General features: G+C 45.2%; 1 protein-coding gene across 1 annotated transcript in view; it reads left to right on the top strand.

The window, feature by feature from the left end:
• syne2b (spectrin repeat containing, nuclear envelope 2b) overlaps window positions 1-12,330 on the top strand; it is a 132,382-nt gene that overhangs the window by 29,053 nt on the left and 90,999 nt on the right. Inside the window, exons 26-53 of the mRNA XM_069661679.1 lie at window positions 156-237; window positions 410-510; window positions 615-735; window positions 871-1,158; window positions 1,437-2,032; window positions 2,174-2,329; window positions 2,422-2,572; window positions 2,789-2,947; window positions 3,330-3,497; window positions 3,600-3,701; window positions 3,825-4,025; window positions 4,200-4,407; window positions 4,494-4,606; window positions 4,694-4,896; window positions 5,004-5,111; window positions 5,323-5,602; window positions 5,728-6,057; window positions 6,161-6,490; window positions 6,583-6,882; window positions 7,999-8,226; window positions 8,404-8,520; window positions 8,682-9,008; window positions 9,144-9,488; window positions 9,628-9,806; window positions 10,610-10,826; window positions 11,030-11,128; window positions 11,434-11,598; window positions 11,851-12,198. Coding sequence (XP_069517780.1) covers window positions 156-237; window positions 410-510; window positions 615-735; window positions 871-1,158; window positions 1,437-2,032; window positions 2,174-2,329; window positions 2,422-2,572; window positions 2,789-2,947; window positions 3,330-3,497; window positions 3,600-3,701; window positions 3,825-4,025; window positions 4,200-4,407; window positions 4,494-4,606; window positions 4,694-4,896; window positions 5,004-5,111; window positions 5,323-5,602; window positions 5,728-6,057; window positions 6,161-6,490; window positions 6,583-6,882; window positions 7,999-8,226; window positions 8,404-8,520; window positions 8,682-9,008; window positions 9,144-9,488; window positions 9,628-9,806; window positions 10,610-10,826; window positions 11,030-11,128; window positions 11,434-11,598; window positions 11,851-12,198 — 6,022 coding nt within the window. The remainder of the gene's footprint in view (window positions 1-155; window positions 238-409; window positions 511-614; window positions 736-870; window positions 1,159-1,436; window positions 2,033-2,173; window positions 2,330-2,421; window positions 2,573-2,788; window positions 2,948-3,329; window positions 3,498-3,599; window positions 3,702-3,824; window positions 4,026-4,199; window positions 4,408-4,493; window positions 4,607-4,693; window positions 4,897-5,003; window positions 5,112-5,322; window positions 5,603-5,727; window positions 6,058-6,160; window positions 6,491-6,582; window positions 6,883-7,998; window positions 8,227-8,403; window positions 8,521-8,681; window positions 9,009-9,143; window positions 9,489-9,627; window positions 9,807-10,609; window positions 10,827-11,029; window positions 11,129-11,433; window positions 11,599-11,850; window positions 12,199-12,330) is intronic.

The following is a 12,330-nucleotide window of genomic DNA, read 5'->3' as shown; positions in this document are numbered from 1 at the left end:
AGACATGTAGTAATATCATCTTTTGGTTTTAATTTGTTATTTGATCTCTGAGCCATGAAGTTCTTCTCGTGCCCTCTGTGGCTGTTTTAAAACAGATGCTCTCTTGTTCGACAGTTAAGATGAAAACACAGAAATTGTCCTACTTTCCTTCACAGGATTCCTGTCGCCTTCAGTGATGATCTTAACGCGCAAAATGAACCTACAAGATCAAGTGACACACCTCAGGTCTCAGCTGAGGTATGACTCATTGCTGTTTAAACCGTGTACTCTTTAGACCGGAGTTTTTTTGCACATCACAACTTTATTTCATTGAATTATTATTTGCATTTATACCTGTAAGCGTGTCCCATCTACAGACAGCAACTGAGCAGCTCTTGAGCGTTGTAATAACAGATAACCTCTTTTTCAGGTAGTTCCAGTGACAATGAAGACCGTCAGTGTGGAGAGGAGGGAGGTAGAAAAGCAGACGTCTGTAGAGGAAGAAGTCCCCAAAAAGGAGGCCACTGAAAGGTGGACTGATTTAATCTTACAAACATACTGAAAGTACATATATATCATTATATTCTGCGTTTAACTCGCTGTGTTTCTTTGTTTTTAACCTATTAATTCTCCAGATATGACGGTTGTAAGAGGACCCTACAAGCCCAACTGGCTAAAAATGAACAGAGCATCAAGGATGTTCCCTCTGACTCTGTGTCTCTTAAAGGTCTGCATACACGGCTCCAGGAAATACAGGTACAACATACGTTTCTTTATAACTGAAACATAGCAAAGTTTACATATAAACTAATGATTGGAAGTGTTTTGATTTAATTATGCATTATACATTATTAGTAAATCCAGTAATTGTGAGTTGTCCTCCTTTACCAGTTCTTGAGGCAGGAGACAGAGTCTCTATGGTCTGAGTATGCAAACCAGTTCTCGCAGTGCGGGAACACTGGTCTGGAGCAGGAGAAGGCGGAGCTGCAGGAGCAGTGGCGCAACCAGCAGTCCAACCTTCAGAAGAGAGGCAGCACGCTGGGCGCCGCCCTCAGGCAGATCGACTCCACCGAGAACCACATGGTGGACTTCACGGACCGCCTGGACCGCTACCTGAGACAGCCCAAAGACATCACTAGCTTCACACTGGCCAACACCAACATCCTGAAAGATATTAAGGTCTTCTGTCTTCAGCCATAAACACCTTTCCTTTGTGCTAAACCTTGTCACTTTGTCACATAAAAATGATCTATGAAGTAATACATATTATTATTAGTGACTACTGTGATGTACTAGCAGCATAAGCAGAAAACAGTGAAACCTAAATTAGCAAAATGATGTAGGAACCCGTAAATGTTCAGCACTGAGAGGAAGCAGGACAGCAGTAATTGCAGAAACCAATCTTAAACTTCACAGCCTTCTCATCTCACACCACCCTGTGTCTTCTTTTACTTTAGGAACTGGATGACAACATCCAGAGTGAGCTGGACCAGCTGTCACGTCTGAACCCTGAGTCCAGTGACCTGGAACCCAGAGACTGCCTCCCTCTGTCCCGCGAGGTCGACACTCACAGAGCCAGCCTTGATCAGCTTCGACAGCAGGTCCGGAAGAGCGAAGCAGCCGCCCGCGCCCTCGACCGCTTCCTCATGTCATTGCGTACTGTGGATGAAGACATCTCGGGAGTGCAAGGCGCCCCCTGCAGTGACCCTCAACTACTGCAGGACTGTCGCACCAAGCTGGCTCTGATCAGACAGAGCATCGACAGCCTGAAAGAAAAGGCTCCTCAGCTGGATCAGCTCTTGCAGGGGGCCCGGCTCACGGTCACCAGGGACGGTGTCCCGGCCTCCTGCCTGGACATGGTGACGGCCCTGCTGAGGAGGCTGGAGGAGGCTGACAGTGGACTGGCCGGCCAACAGAAGGGCCTCCAGAAGGAGACACAGAGCAGATCTCTTGGTCTGAGGAAGAGGACGCTGCTGGGGGAGCTGAGGAAGCTGCAGGAAACGATGGAAACACAAGGCCTGAAGGAGCCCACCATGCCGGCTGTGCAACACAGGTGAATCTTGAATTTTCTCTTCCTTTGTTTTTCGTCTTTTGATGGAATAAAGCATGCGCATACGAACATATAGGTCTGAGACACATCTAAAGACACAGTTTTCCTAAAATAATCTCGTAATAACACTCTTGTACTTTCCAGGCTTCGTGCCCTGTCAGATTTGGAGGGTCAGGTGCAGACCCAGCACGCAGAACTCCAGAGCCTCCGTGAACTTCAAGAGAAACAAGGAGGAGGAGAAGACCTCTTTCAGGAGCTGGAAACCCAGTGGAAGGACACGCAGAGAGTTTTTATTGATAAGTAGGTTCTGCAGGAGGAGCATTTTTAACCTCAAGTGTTCACTGACAAATGAATTAACAGTGAGACCAACAGAAAGTTATTTTCTCTTACAGCAAGAAGCAGTGCAACGTCCTGCTTGACAATCTGAAGAAGTTCCAGAGCTGCCGCAGTCACCTGAGCAACACCATGCAGAGAGCAGAGCAGACCATGAGTGATCAGGCTTCCTACATGGGCAAGGACAACCTGCAGAGAAGTATAACCAAGGTTAGATAACAAAGTGTGACTTCAGTATGCTGCCACTCACCTTGTTCATTTGCAGAAATCATTTATGTGCTGTTGATAGGAGGATAGGAGGTCGTAAGAATGAATGGATGCATTTATTAAAGTGTATTTTATCCAACATTTATAACTTGAATAAAACAGCTGATGTATAAAAACACCAGAGTTAATGTAATGGACACACATTCGGTTTCTGTCCAGGTCGGGGAAATTAAGGAGGAGCTGGCTGGTCTCGGGGTGCCAATGGAGGAGATGCGGGGAGTTTGCAGACAGCTACAGTCCCAACTGAAGAAGTTCCCAGACTGCAGTGAGACTCCCTTTGAAGCCGAGGCTGACACACTCATGGACAACTGGCTGGACGTAAGCATCTGCGCATGTGTCTAAGAAATGACCTCAAACCTGTAGGTCATCAAGTACAAGGATAGTTTTATTAAACCTTTGACCACTGTGACGTCCCGCCCTCTCTGCCTGCTATTGGTTTGGGTGACTTCCTGGTTCAGGAGCCAATGGGCAGAGTCAGGAAGGACATCAGGAAACTGCCTGCGCCTGAGTTAATTGGGCTTCAGCTTATTTAAATGGCTTCAATGAAAATGAATGGCTTTCCTCTAATTACTGAAATCAGTCTGTTGGAAATGTTACAGCCAAAACTCAAAGCTGCACACTTTAAAAAGTGACTAAATCGGAAGTCTTCCATTTTCAAATTGACTTGACTGAATATTTTGGATATTTGGTCCCCTTGCAGGTGACAGAGAAGACAGATGCCTACATGGACAACCTTCGGGTGGGGCTGGAGCTGTGGGAGAAGCAGTTGATGGTGGGGGGCGAGGTGGATGGCTGGGCAGGGTCCAAACTGGCCCTGTTTGCAGAGAGCCATCCCTTCCACAACGAGCAGCAAGTACTTGCCATGAGGGTAAGACTTTATAGAAATCTAAGTAGTATTGCTCTGCAGGTAGCTTGAGAAACTCCCAAAAAGGTTAAAGGTATGTTATTTGAGACTTTGATTACTTAACAGGATGAGATCCATGCCAATGAGGAGAACATCGACCTTTTCCATAAGAAGTCTGTCGAGATCCAGGAGATGCTGCAGAGTCAGGAGGCACCTCTGGAGCTGCAGGTAGGTTGAAATATTGACACTTTGTCTTGCTTATATTTTTGTAACTTGATATCCACATTAAATGCTTATAGTGCTGTTGTCTTGCTCTGAGATTTATTGTCTTTTTCACACTATTACAACAAGGTGATGGAGACCCAGCTGAGGAAGAGGTTGCAGCAGGTGAAGGAGCTGTTCACTGACTGCACCGACGTCTTTGAGGAGCTGGTGGCCGTGAAGACACACCTGGCTGAGAAGATCGAGGAGTGTCAGACGGCTGTGGAGAGCATCCAGTGTTCTCTCAGTAATATTGATGCTTCGCAACCCAAGGTGGAAGATGAGATACGGGTACACAGCTGACCTTTCCACTATTAGATCTAATTTTAGCCTCTCATGTAAAAGCAACTAATCCTAGGTTTTAGAAAATGTATGAAACCATGTGAAAAAAATAGATGGAATTATAAATAAATTGTATTAGTGTATCATCTGGGGGATAACTGTTTTATCTCTTAACCTCACCAGAATCTGTGCGATGATCTGGAGGCTCAGGAGGAGCAGGCAGAGGCTGTGTTGAAGGAGGTGGGTCTGGTCTCTAGTGTGGCCAGTCCCCAGGTGCTGGAGGCTCTGTCTGTAGACTGCATCAGGCTCAGGGAGGCCATCGCCAGAACCAAGGACATGATCCACCTGAAGAGAGAGGAGAGGGACAAAGGCCTGCTCAAGGTCATCAAAGGTTAGAGTTGACTCTTTATATATAGCTCTATACAAAAACACAGCCCTGATGTACCACTGGCTCATTATGGTTTTCTTTTTCCTCAGATGAAAAGCAGTCGTTTGAGGGATGGTTCCAGGACTTGCAGCTGTCCGTCAACGAGTGCTTTGAGAACCCTGAGAGCAGAACAGATGTGGAGACATCTCTGCAAAGACTCACAGTACGTGGATGCTTATCTTACATAGTATAAAACATTGCAGATATTTGATGATGGTTAAGTCCTCACAGTTTCTCTCCTGTCAATCAGAGTTTCTTAAAAGCCAAGGACGCAGAGAGACGTCTGGACCAGCTGAAGGATCAGCTGGAGAGAGGCAGCCAGCAGGTTCCTCCCCAGCAGCTCTCTGAGTTTCAGGGCTGGCTGAAGGAGCAGCAGGAGGAGGTGGGGACGTTCAGAACCCACTGCCTCAACAGGCAGAAACAGCTGGAGTCACTAGTCAGTGACCTGAACAGGTGATTGCTTCTGTTTTTTTAAAAAAGCAAGTCTGCAAGTGAAGATAATTACATTTCTGTTCTGCTGGCATCGTTTGACTTGATGTTTTGTGTCTTCTGTTCTCTAGTCTGCAGAAGCAACATGACGGCTTCCGTGATTGGCTGCAGACCAAAGAGAAACAGTCTGTGGAGTCAGACAAAGTCAAACTTCTTCTTAAGGACCTCCAGAAGGAGAGGTAAACATCAAGATGCATACAACCAGAACAGGAATTATTCCAGCTCACATGTCCTGAGATGCATACGTATTTTAGACGACAAACTCTTTCTCTATGGATCTCTACAGATTCACAGACACCCTTGCCTTAGGGAAAGTACTCTGATTTGCCTAATGCTGTTGAAATGTTGCATACATGTACTTATGCCTTGCCTTTGCTTCCCCTGTGACAGTGGTAGAGCTGACACCCTCAGTGAGCAGTTAGCATCTGTACGCAGACAGGGCGTCAGAGCCGAAAGCCTCCTGAAGGACGGCGACAACTTGATACAGCGCTACAGAAACCTGGAGGCCAGGCTGCAGAAGCAGGCAGATGTCCAGTGTGCTCTGGAAGGGGAATGTGACAAGTGTAATACTGAGGCTAAAAGCACCAAGACCTGGATAATTGACCTTTTAAAACCCCTCACATCCCCTGGCAAAGAGATGAAGACAGAGGAGATGAAGCACAACGCACAGGTCAGTAAAAGGAGTTTATACAGCTTAATGATTGATATTTGTACTTCATACAGCCGCACCGCTACTATCACTTAGGTATTTTTTGCTTTCTAGAAGTTTACATCATTTTCCGTCTTTCTCACCAGGCCATCCTGAACTCCAAACCCGAGGGCGACTCTAAAGTGAACGACCTGAGAAAACAAAGTAAGAGTTTGTGCGAGCAGGAGGACCTGCAGGAGGGCAGGAGAAAAGAGATTCAGCAGGCGGTCAGAGAAACAGAAGAGCAGTGGAAGGTGGCTCTGCAGACGGCTGAGCAGGTTGTCGACAAAGCAGTAACACAAGTCCTGTTAGACAAGGACTTTGAGGCTTTTAAAACCCAGAATGAAGAAGTTCAGTCCTGGATCAAAGACCAGGAGCAGAACCTGAAGTCGCTCGATGGTTGCATGCAAGTCGAAGAAAAGCTTCCAATTGTTCAAGTGAGTTTAAAATGGTTGCGGTGGGTTTTACTTTGCAGAATGTCTTGTAAATGTTTGTTCATTAGTCAATGCAATCTCTTAAAACTATTTTTGTTCTCTGCAGGCCACCCTGAGCTCCAAGCCTGATGGGAATTTAAAGCTCCAGAATCTGAAGCGACAATGCCAGAGTCTGTGCGACAACCAGGGCTTGGATGAGGGCAGGAGACGAGAGGTTCAGGACGCTGTCAGAAACACAGAGGGGCAGTGGAAGGAAGTCCTGCAGGCTGCCCATGAAGCTCTCGACAAGACAGGGACTGAAGTTGCCTCTAAAAAGGACTTTGATGCTTTGAAAACCCAAAGTGAAGGCACCCAGTCCTGGATCAAAGAGCAGAAGCAGAAGCTGCTGTCCCTCGGGAGTCATATGCCGTTTGAAGAGAGGTTACAGGTCGCACAGGTGAGTTTACAAATCAGCTTTGACTTGAAAATCTCATTCATTTTCATTATTTTGTTTGAACAATATCACCATTTCTGTTTCTTCACCTTCAGGCCATTATCACCTCCAAACCTGAGGGAGAGTCCAAGGTGCTCGACCTGAAGAAACAAGCTGAAGCTCTGTGTGAGCATCTGGAGGAGAGCAAGAAACCAGAGGTTCAGCAGTTGGTAAGAGACACAGAGCAGCAGTGGAGAGCAGTCCTGCAGGCGGCCAGACAGGCAGAGCTCCGAGGTCTCTCAGAAGACTTCGACGCTCAGAGTAAAGACACTCAGTCCTGGATCAGAGACAGACAGCAGAAGCTGCAGTCTACGGGCGGTCACACACCGGCTGAAGAGAGGAGTAACACTGCACAGGTAGGCTTGAACTTATTTTACTGTAGTAACATTATGTCTTCTGAATTTTGCTGAGGTAGCTTTAACAATGATGATGTTGGGATATTGAAAACTGACAGTGTCTTGAAATGAACCCAAACTGTGTTTAAGCAGAATTTTAACAGCTCCGTAAGTTTTTGAAGCCAAGAAACTTAGCAAAATATTAAATGCCCGATGCTAAACATCAAAATTAGCATAATAAACATGAACATTAGCAAAAAAAACATGAACTTTAGCGTGCTAAACATAACAATTAGCATAATAAACGTAAACATTGGCACAATAAATGGTAAATTAGCATGGTAAAAATAAGCATTAGCACAATTAACATGAATATTAGCAAGATAAGCATAAGCATTAGCACAAAAAACATTAGAATTACATAATAACATGAAAATTAGAATGATAAACAAAAGCATAATAAACATGAACTTTTGCATGCTAAACATATCTGTTAGCATTATAAACATTAGAATGATAAACATATTGGCACAATAAATGGTTAATTAGCATGGTACAAAATAAACATTAGCACAATAAACATGAATATTAGCATGATAAACAAGTGTTAGCATAATAAACATCCACATTAGCATAATACAAATCAATATTAGCATAATACACATTAATATTAGCATAATAAACAGTAACTTTAGCATGCTAAACATAACTATTAGCATAAAAATCATGAATATTAGAATAATAAACATAAACATTGGCACAACAAATGGAAAATTAGCATGGTTAAAATAAGCATTAGCACAATAAACAGGAACATTAGCATGATAAATATAGGCATTAGCATAATACACATTGAAATCAGCATAATTAACATTAATATTAGCACAAAAAGACGATCATTAGCATGCAGAGGTTAGCAAACTTGTCCAAGTGCAAATGACCCTGCTGATTTTTTAATCAGACTACACAAAGTTAGCTAATTTTCCAACAATGTCCTCAGGCACCACCCTTACAACAATCTTAACATTATGCAGTGTTAAAAAAATGTCAGCTAGCTAGGTTTCATTTTATTCTTTATCAAGTCCCGAATCAGCTATTACCTTGCATTAAACTTAATATTGTGTGTGCTGTTTGCAGACCATCTTGAGCTCGAAACCTGAAGGTGACTGTAAGGTAAACAACCTGAGGCGGCGAGGCCAGACTCTGTGTGACCATCAGGACAGAGACGAGGGCAGGAAAGGCCACGTTCAGCAGACAGTCAGGGACACGGAGGAGCAGTGGAGGACGGTCCTGCAGGCGGCCAAACAGGTGGAAGCTGCTGCAGGAGCGGAGATAGCCCAGAAGACTGAGAGGAGAAAGTCGGAGGTAAGAGAACTCGATGTACAAAGATAAAGTGTAAATCTTCAGTTATTTACCTGCACAATAGAACAACAGCAACTTAGAGTCTTGTTTATACTCTGTCTTGGAAGCTTTCTTTGAAATCCAGGTTTTTCTTTCTCCATTTTAAACTTTAACATTATATAAATGTCTTTTCCTTTTCAGCAAAGAGAATTTGATACCCATCATCAGGACACTGACAGGTGGCTTATAGAATTCCAGCAACGAGTGGACTCACTGAACAGCAAAACCAAAGCTAAGGACAAACTGCACGCAGCTCAGGTGAGCCGACGGGTCAGAAAGAGCTACAGTCATAGCAGTGCGAGTTTAGTTTCTTTTGGCTCATGTTTTGTTATCCATGGTTCGGTTTCATCAACACTGTTTCTGTAAAGACATTTATGGTTGAAAATTGCCTAACTATGACTTCTTTATCTTATACCCAGACCATTATAAGCTCCAAGCCTGAAGGAGACGCCAAGCTCCAGGAGCTCAAGAGACGATACCAGAGTGTGTGTGCTCAGGGCCTCGAGGAAAACAAAAAACAAGAGGTTCAAAAGAAAGTAAAAGGCGCTGAGGAGCAGTGGACGAGAGTCCTGCAAAATGCCAAACAAGCCCTGGATCAGGCTGAGAAACAGTGCGCTCTGGAGGGCCAGGTCAGGGACTATGAAGCCTTGAGAGGAAGCACCAGAGCCTGGCTGGATGACAAGCAGCAGAGCCTGGACTCTGTGGATAGTAAGACAGATCCAGAGAAGACGATAAACACTGCACAGGTCGGTTTGAACAATACCAGCTTTGGTTAAGACAAAAAACATGCAGTCTTTTCACTTTGTTGACATATATTGTTGTTATCGAAAAATCATGCATTTTCCATCCAGGGCAAAAATAGGTTTGTGTCTTTGTTTCAGACTATCCTGAGTTGCAAGCCAGAGGGAGACTCCAAGCTGACAGAGCTGAGGAGACTGAGCCAGAATCTGTCCGACCAGGAGGACCTGGAGGAGGACACGAGGCGAGAGGCTCAGAAGACGGTCAAAGATTCAGAGCAGCAGTGGAAGACAGTCCTGCAGTCCGCTGAGAGCACTCTGAAGAAAGCCGAGGTCCAGTACTCGCTCTCCAGGGAGCTGGAGGCCTTTGGTACCCAGGCTGAGGGCACCAAAACCTGGGTTAAAGTGCTACAGAAACAGGCCGAGTCCAAGGGCAGAGGCACTCAGGGCAACAAGGCTCAGTTAGAGGAGAGGCTGAACACAGCACAGGTAAACATTTGATACTATGTACATAGGTGCTTTATTAAAAATGATTCATAACATACATAATATCTTGTCAGTGGATGCATGACAACTGTTTTACACAGCAGTATGGATCTATTAAAACACTGTATAATTGTGTCTTTAGAATGTCTTGAGCTCCAAGTCCAATGGTGAGGCTCAAGTGACGGAGCTGAAGAGACGAGCACAGAGTCTGTGTGAGCAAAAAGATCTGGATGCAGACAAGAAACGGGAGGTCCAGCAGACGGTCAAAGACACAGAGAAGCAGTGGAGGACGGTCGTGCAGGCTGCTGAGGACACACAGAGGTACAGGAAGCTGCTTTAAATTCTTTGATGGGTTTTAAAATGCCTTACTTTTTACATAAATGTTTGAATTTGTTACGCGGGTTCGGGACATTGAAAACAAATACAGCTGGTAGAGTACTAATTCCCCATAAAACAGTTTTTTTAGGCTTAAAGCTGCAGTAGGTAACATTATTAAAACTTTTTGTCATATTTGCTCAACACTTTAAACATGCAGTAGTTCATGAGAGAGATAATCTGTGAAAAGAATCATGTTCCTCTGGCTCCTCCTGCTGCTCCTAATGGCATTTGTAAGAATCCAACACTCCCGAATCACACAACCAATCAGAGCCGAGCAGTCTCTCAGGCTGCTGTCAATCAGCACCAATTCTCCGCATATGCTCACACGGTCAAGCTCAATTTCTTCAGTGTGCACAATGTCACCCGGTTTGTGTCCACAATGGCTAAAAATCACAACCACAGGGAATGGAAAACTGCCCACCCCTCCAACTACGGCTTCTACTACAAAGACCGTTACACCGAAGAAGAGAAGTGAGGAAAAGCAAGCTAAAAAGAAAGAGTTGGACCGAGACAGAACGGGGACCTGGAGGTTGCAGGAGCAAAGTTCACTCTCTTCTCCATCTTACCTACTGCAGCTTTAACCAGCAAGCATTACCATGACTGACAACAGAATGTGAAAGTGCATTATGATGCAGGAGCACTAAGGGGAGCTAGATACTTTACAGTCTGCTCACTTGAATTAGAGGATTGAAGTAAGACTTGATTCTGATTTCTAATGTTACCCTACACCTGCTCTTACCCATCAGGCAGTTGAAGGGTGTTTTGGAGCGTCTGGTGTCCTGTGAGAACCAGCGTGGCAAGGCCGAGGCCCGTCTGTCTGAGCTTCAGAAGCAGGTGTCCAGTCTTCCTAGCGTCTTCCCCTGGCCAGGCCTGGGAGAGAGGAGGCAGGTGATTGAACAGGCCCGGGCCCTGATGGACAAGAGCTCAGCTTTGGCGCCCGTTCTTAAAGATGTCCGCAAACAGGTAAAGTCGGCAAAGGAAAGCGAGTTTTAAATTGTTGATGCTGTGTCATTTCATACATAACTTAATGTCAGTGGTGTAGCAGTTCTAGACCCCTTGAATATAAGACATAGGAGGCTTTTTCCTTTTGCCTTCCGGGCCTTCTTTGTATGACTTTGGAGTATTTTAATACGACTGAAGGACTGTGTTGCACTGTGTTCCCGCAGTCTGCAGAGCTGTTCGAGATCACACGGGACCCTGGCTGGTCAGATCCCTCTTGGGCATCCAAAGAGGAGTCCATTCCTGCTCTGCTGAAAGAACTAACTGTGAGTTCATCATTCTGTAGTGACAGGCCACACAATAATCCCACAGAAAGATATCATAATTGTCTTTTTTAAGCCTTCTTAAAAACCCTAAATGTGTTAATTGTACCTGTATAGATGTATTTTTTCCTTCCTTCTCCATTGCCCCAAAGAACAAGATTAACCTCTAAAGCCAACTCTGTTATGCCTTCATTTTCCTTCAGTCTCTCTTTTTAAAGGAGAAAACTTCTTGTCTAAAAGTATTGCATCTAAACTCGGTTAAACAAAGAAGTTACACCGTCTCTAACCCTCACCGCTATTGTTTTCAGGATGTGGTATCCAACCTGGAGCAGGGCATCCAGACCGAGAGGCAGTGCACCCAGCTGGTGGAGCAGCATGAAGCAGCCCAGGACTGGCTGAGGGAGCATGTCAAAGGCCTGGAGGCTGCTCCGGAAGACAGGCAGGGCCTGCACAGCTCTGTCAACACGCTAAAGGTCAGACCATAAATCACAAACACTAGCTGGATCCCTGATAGAAGCCAGAGGCAACTTTTTTGATCCGTCGCTGAATATTTTATTGTTTTTTGCACCAAAATAAAGAAATCTCATCACTAGTAACAATCCTATTTGTTTCATTTGAGGAAGATATTGATATTGGAATCTCTGACCTGATAGTCAAAAGCTCTTTCCAAAGATGTGAAAAACTTCTATCTGCAGTTTTTAACATTTTCTCCCTCCTGATGCCAGGCTCTGCTCCAAACAGTGGACAGGGAGCAGAGAGAGATGAAGGAACTGGACTCTGCCAGAGACAGTCTGCTGTACCTCTGCACCCCTGGAGGTCGTGCCGCACTGACCCTGGAGGTCGGCCATCTCCACGACCTCTGCACCACCTCGGAGAAGGAGGTAAAGGATCGCCTGTACGCCTGTGAGACGCGGCTCGCTGAGCTGGACGGTCAGGCGGCCAGGAGGGCCCAGGGGCTGAAGGAGAGAGCCGCCGCGCTGCAGTGGGAGCTCCGCTCTCTGGACCAGGCTCTCAGTTACAGCGAGCCACAGAACAATATCGCTCAGCTCCAACAGCACTGGAACAGCCTCAAGGTCATTACTGCTTTATCTGAACACAAAGCTAGATGAATCGGTTAACTTCATTAGGCTTCTGTCCCACATTTTGACATTAGGAAAAATATTTAATCATTTTTTACTTTGTTTTTTTTGGCAGAATTGCTCCTG

This window comes from Semicossyphus pulcher, unplaced genomic scaffold (genome assembly GCF_022749685.1).
Source record: "Semicossyphus pulcher isolate SPU_LCO1_2020_fin unplaced genomic scaffold, fSemPul1.0.p SCAF_14, whole genome shotgun sequence".
NCBI classification, from domain to species: domain Eukaryota; kingdom Metazoa; phylum Chordata; class Actinopteri; order Labriformes; family Labridae; genus Semicossyphus; species Semicossyphus pulcher.
This window is presented reverse-complemented; position numbering and strand designations above follow the sequence as displayed.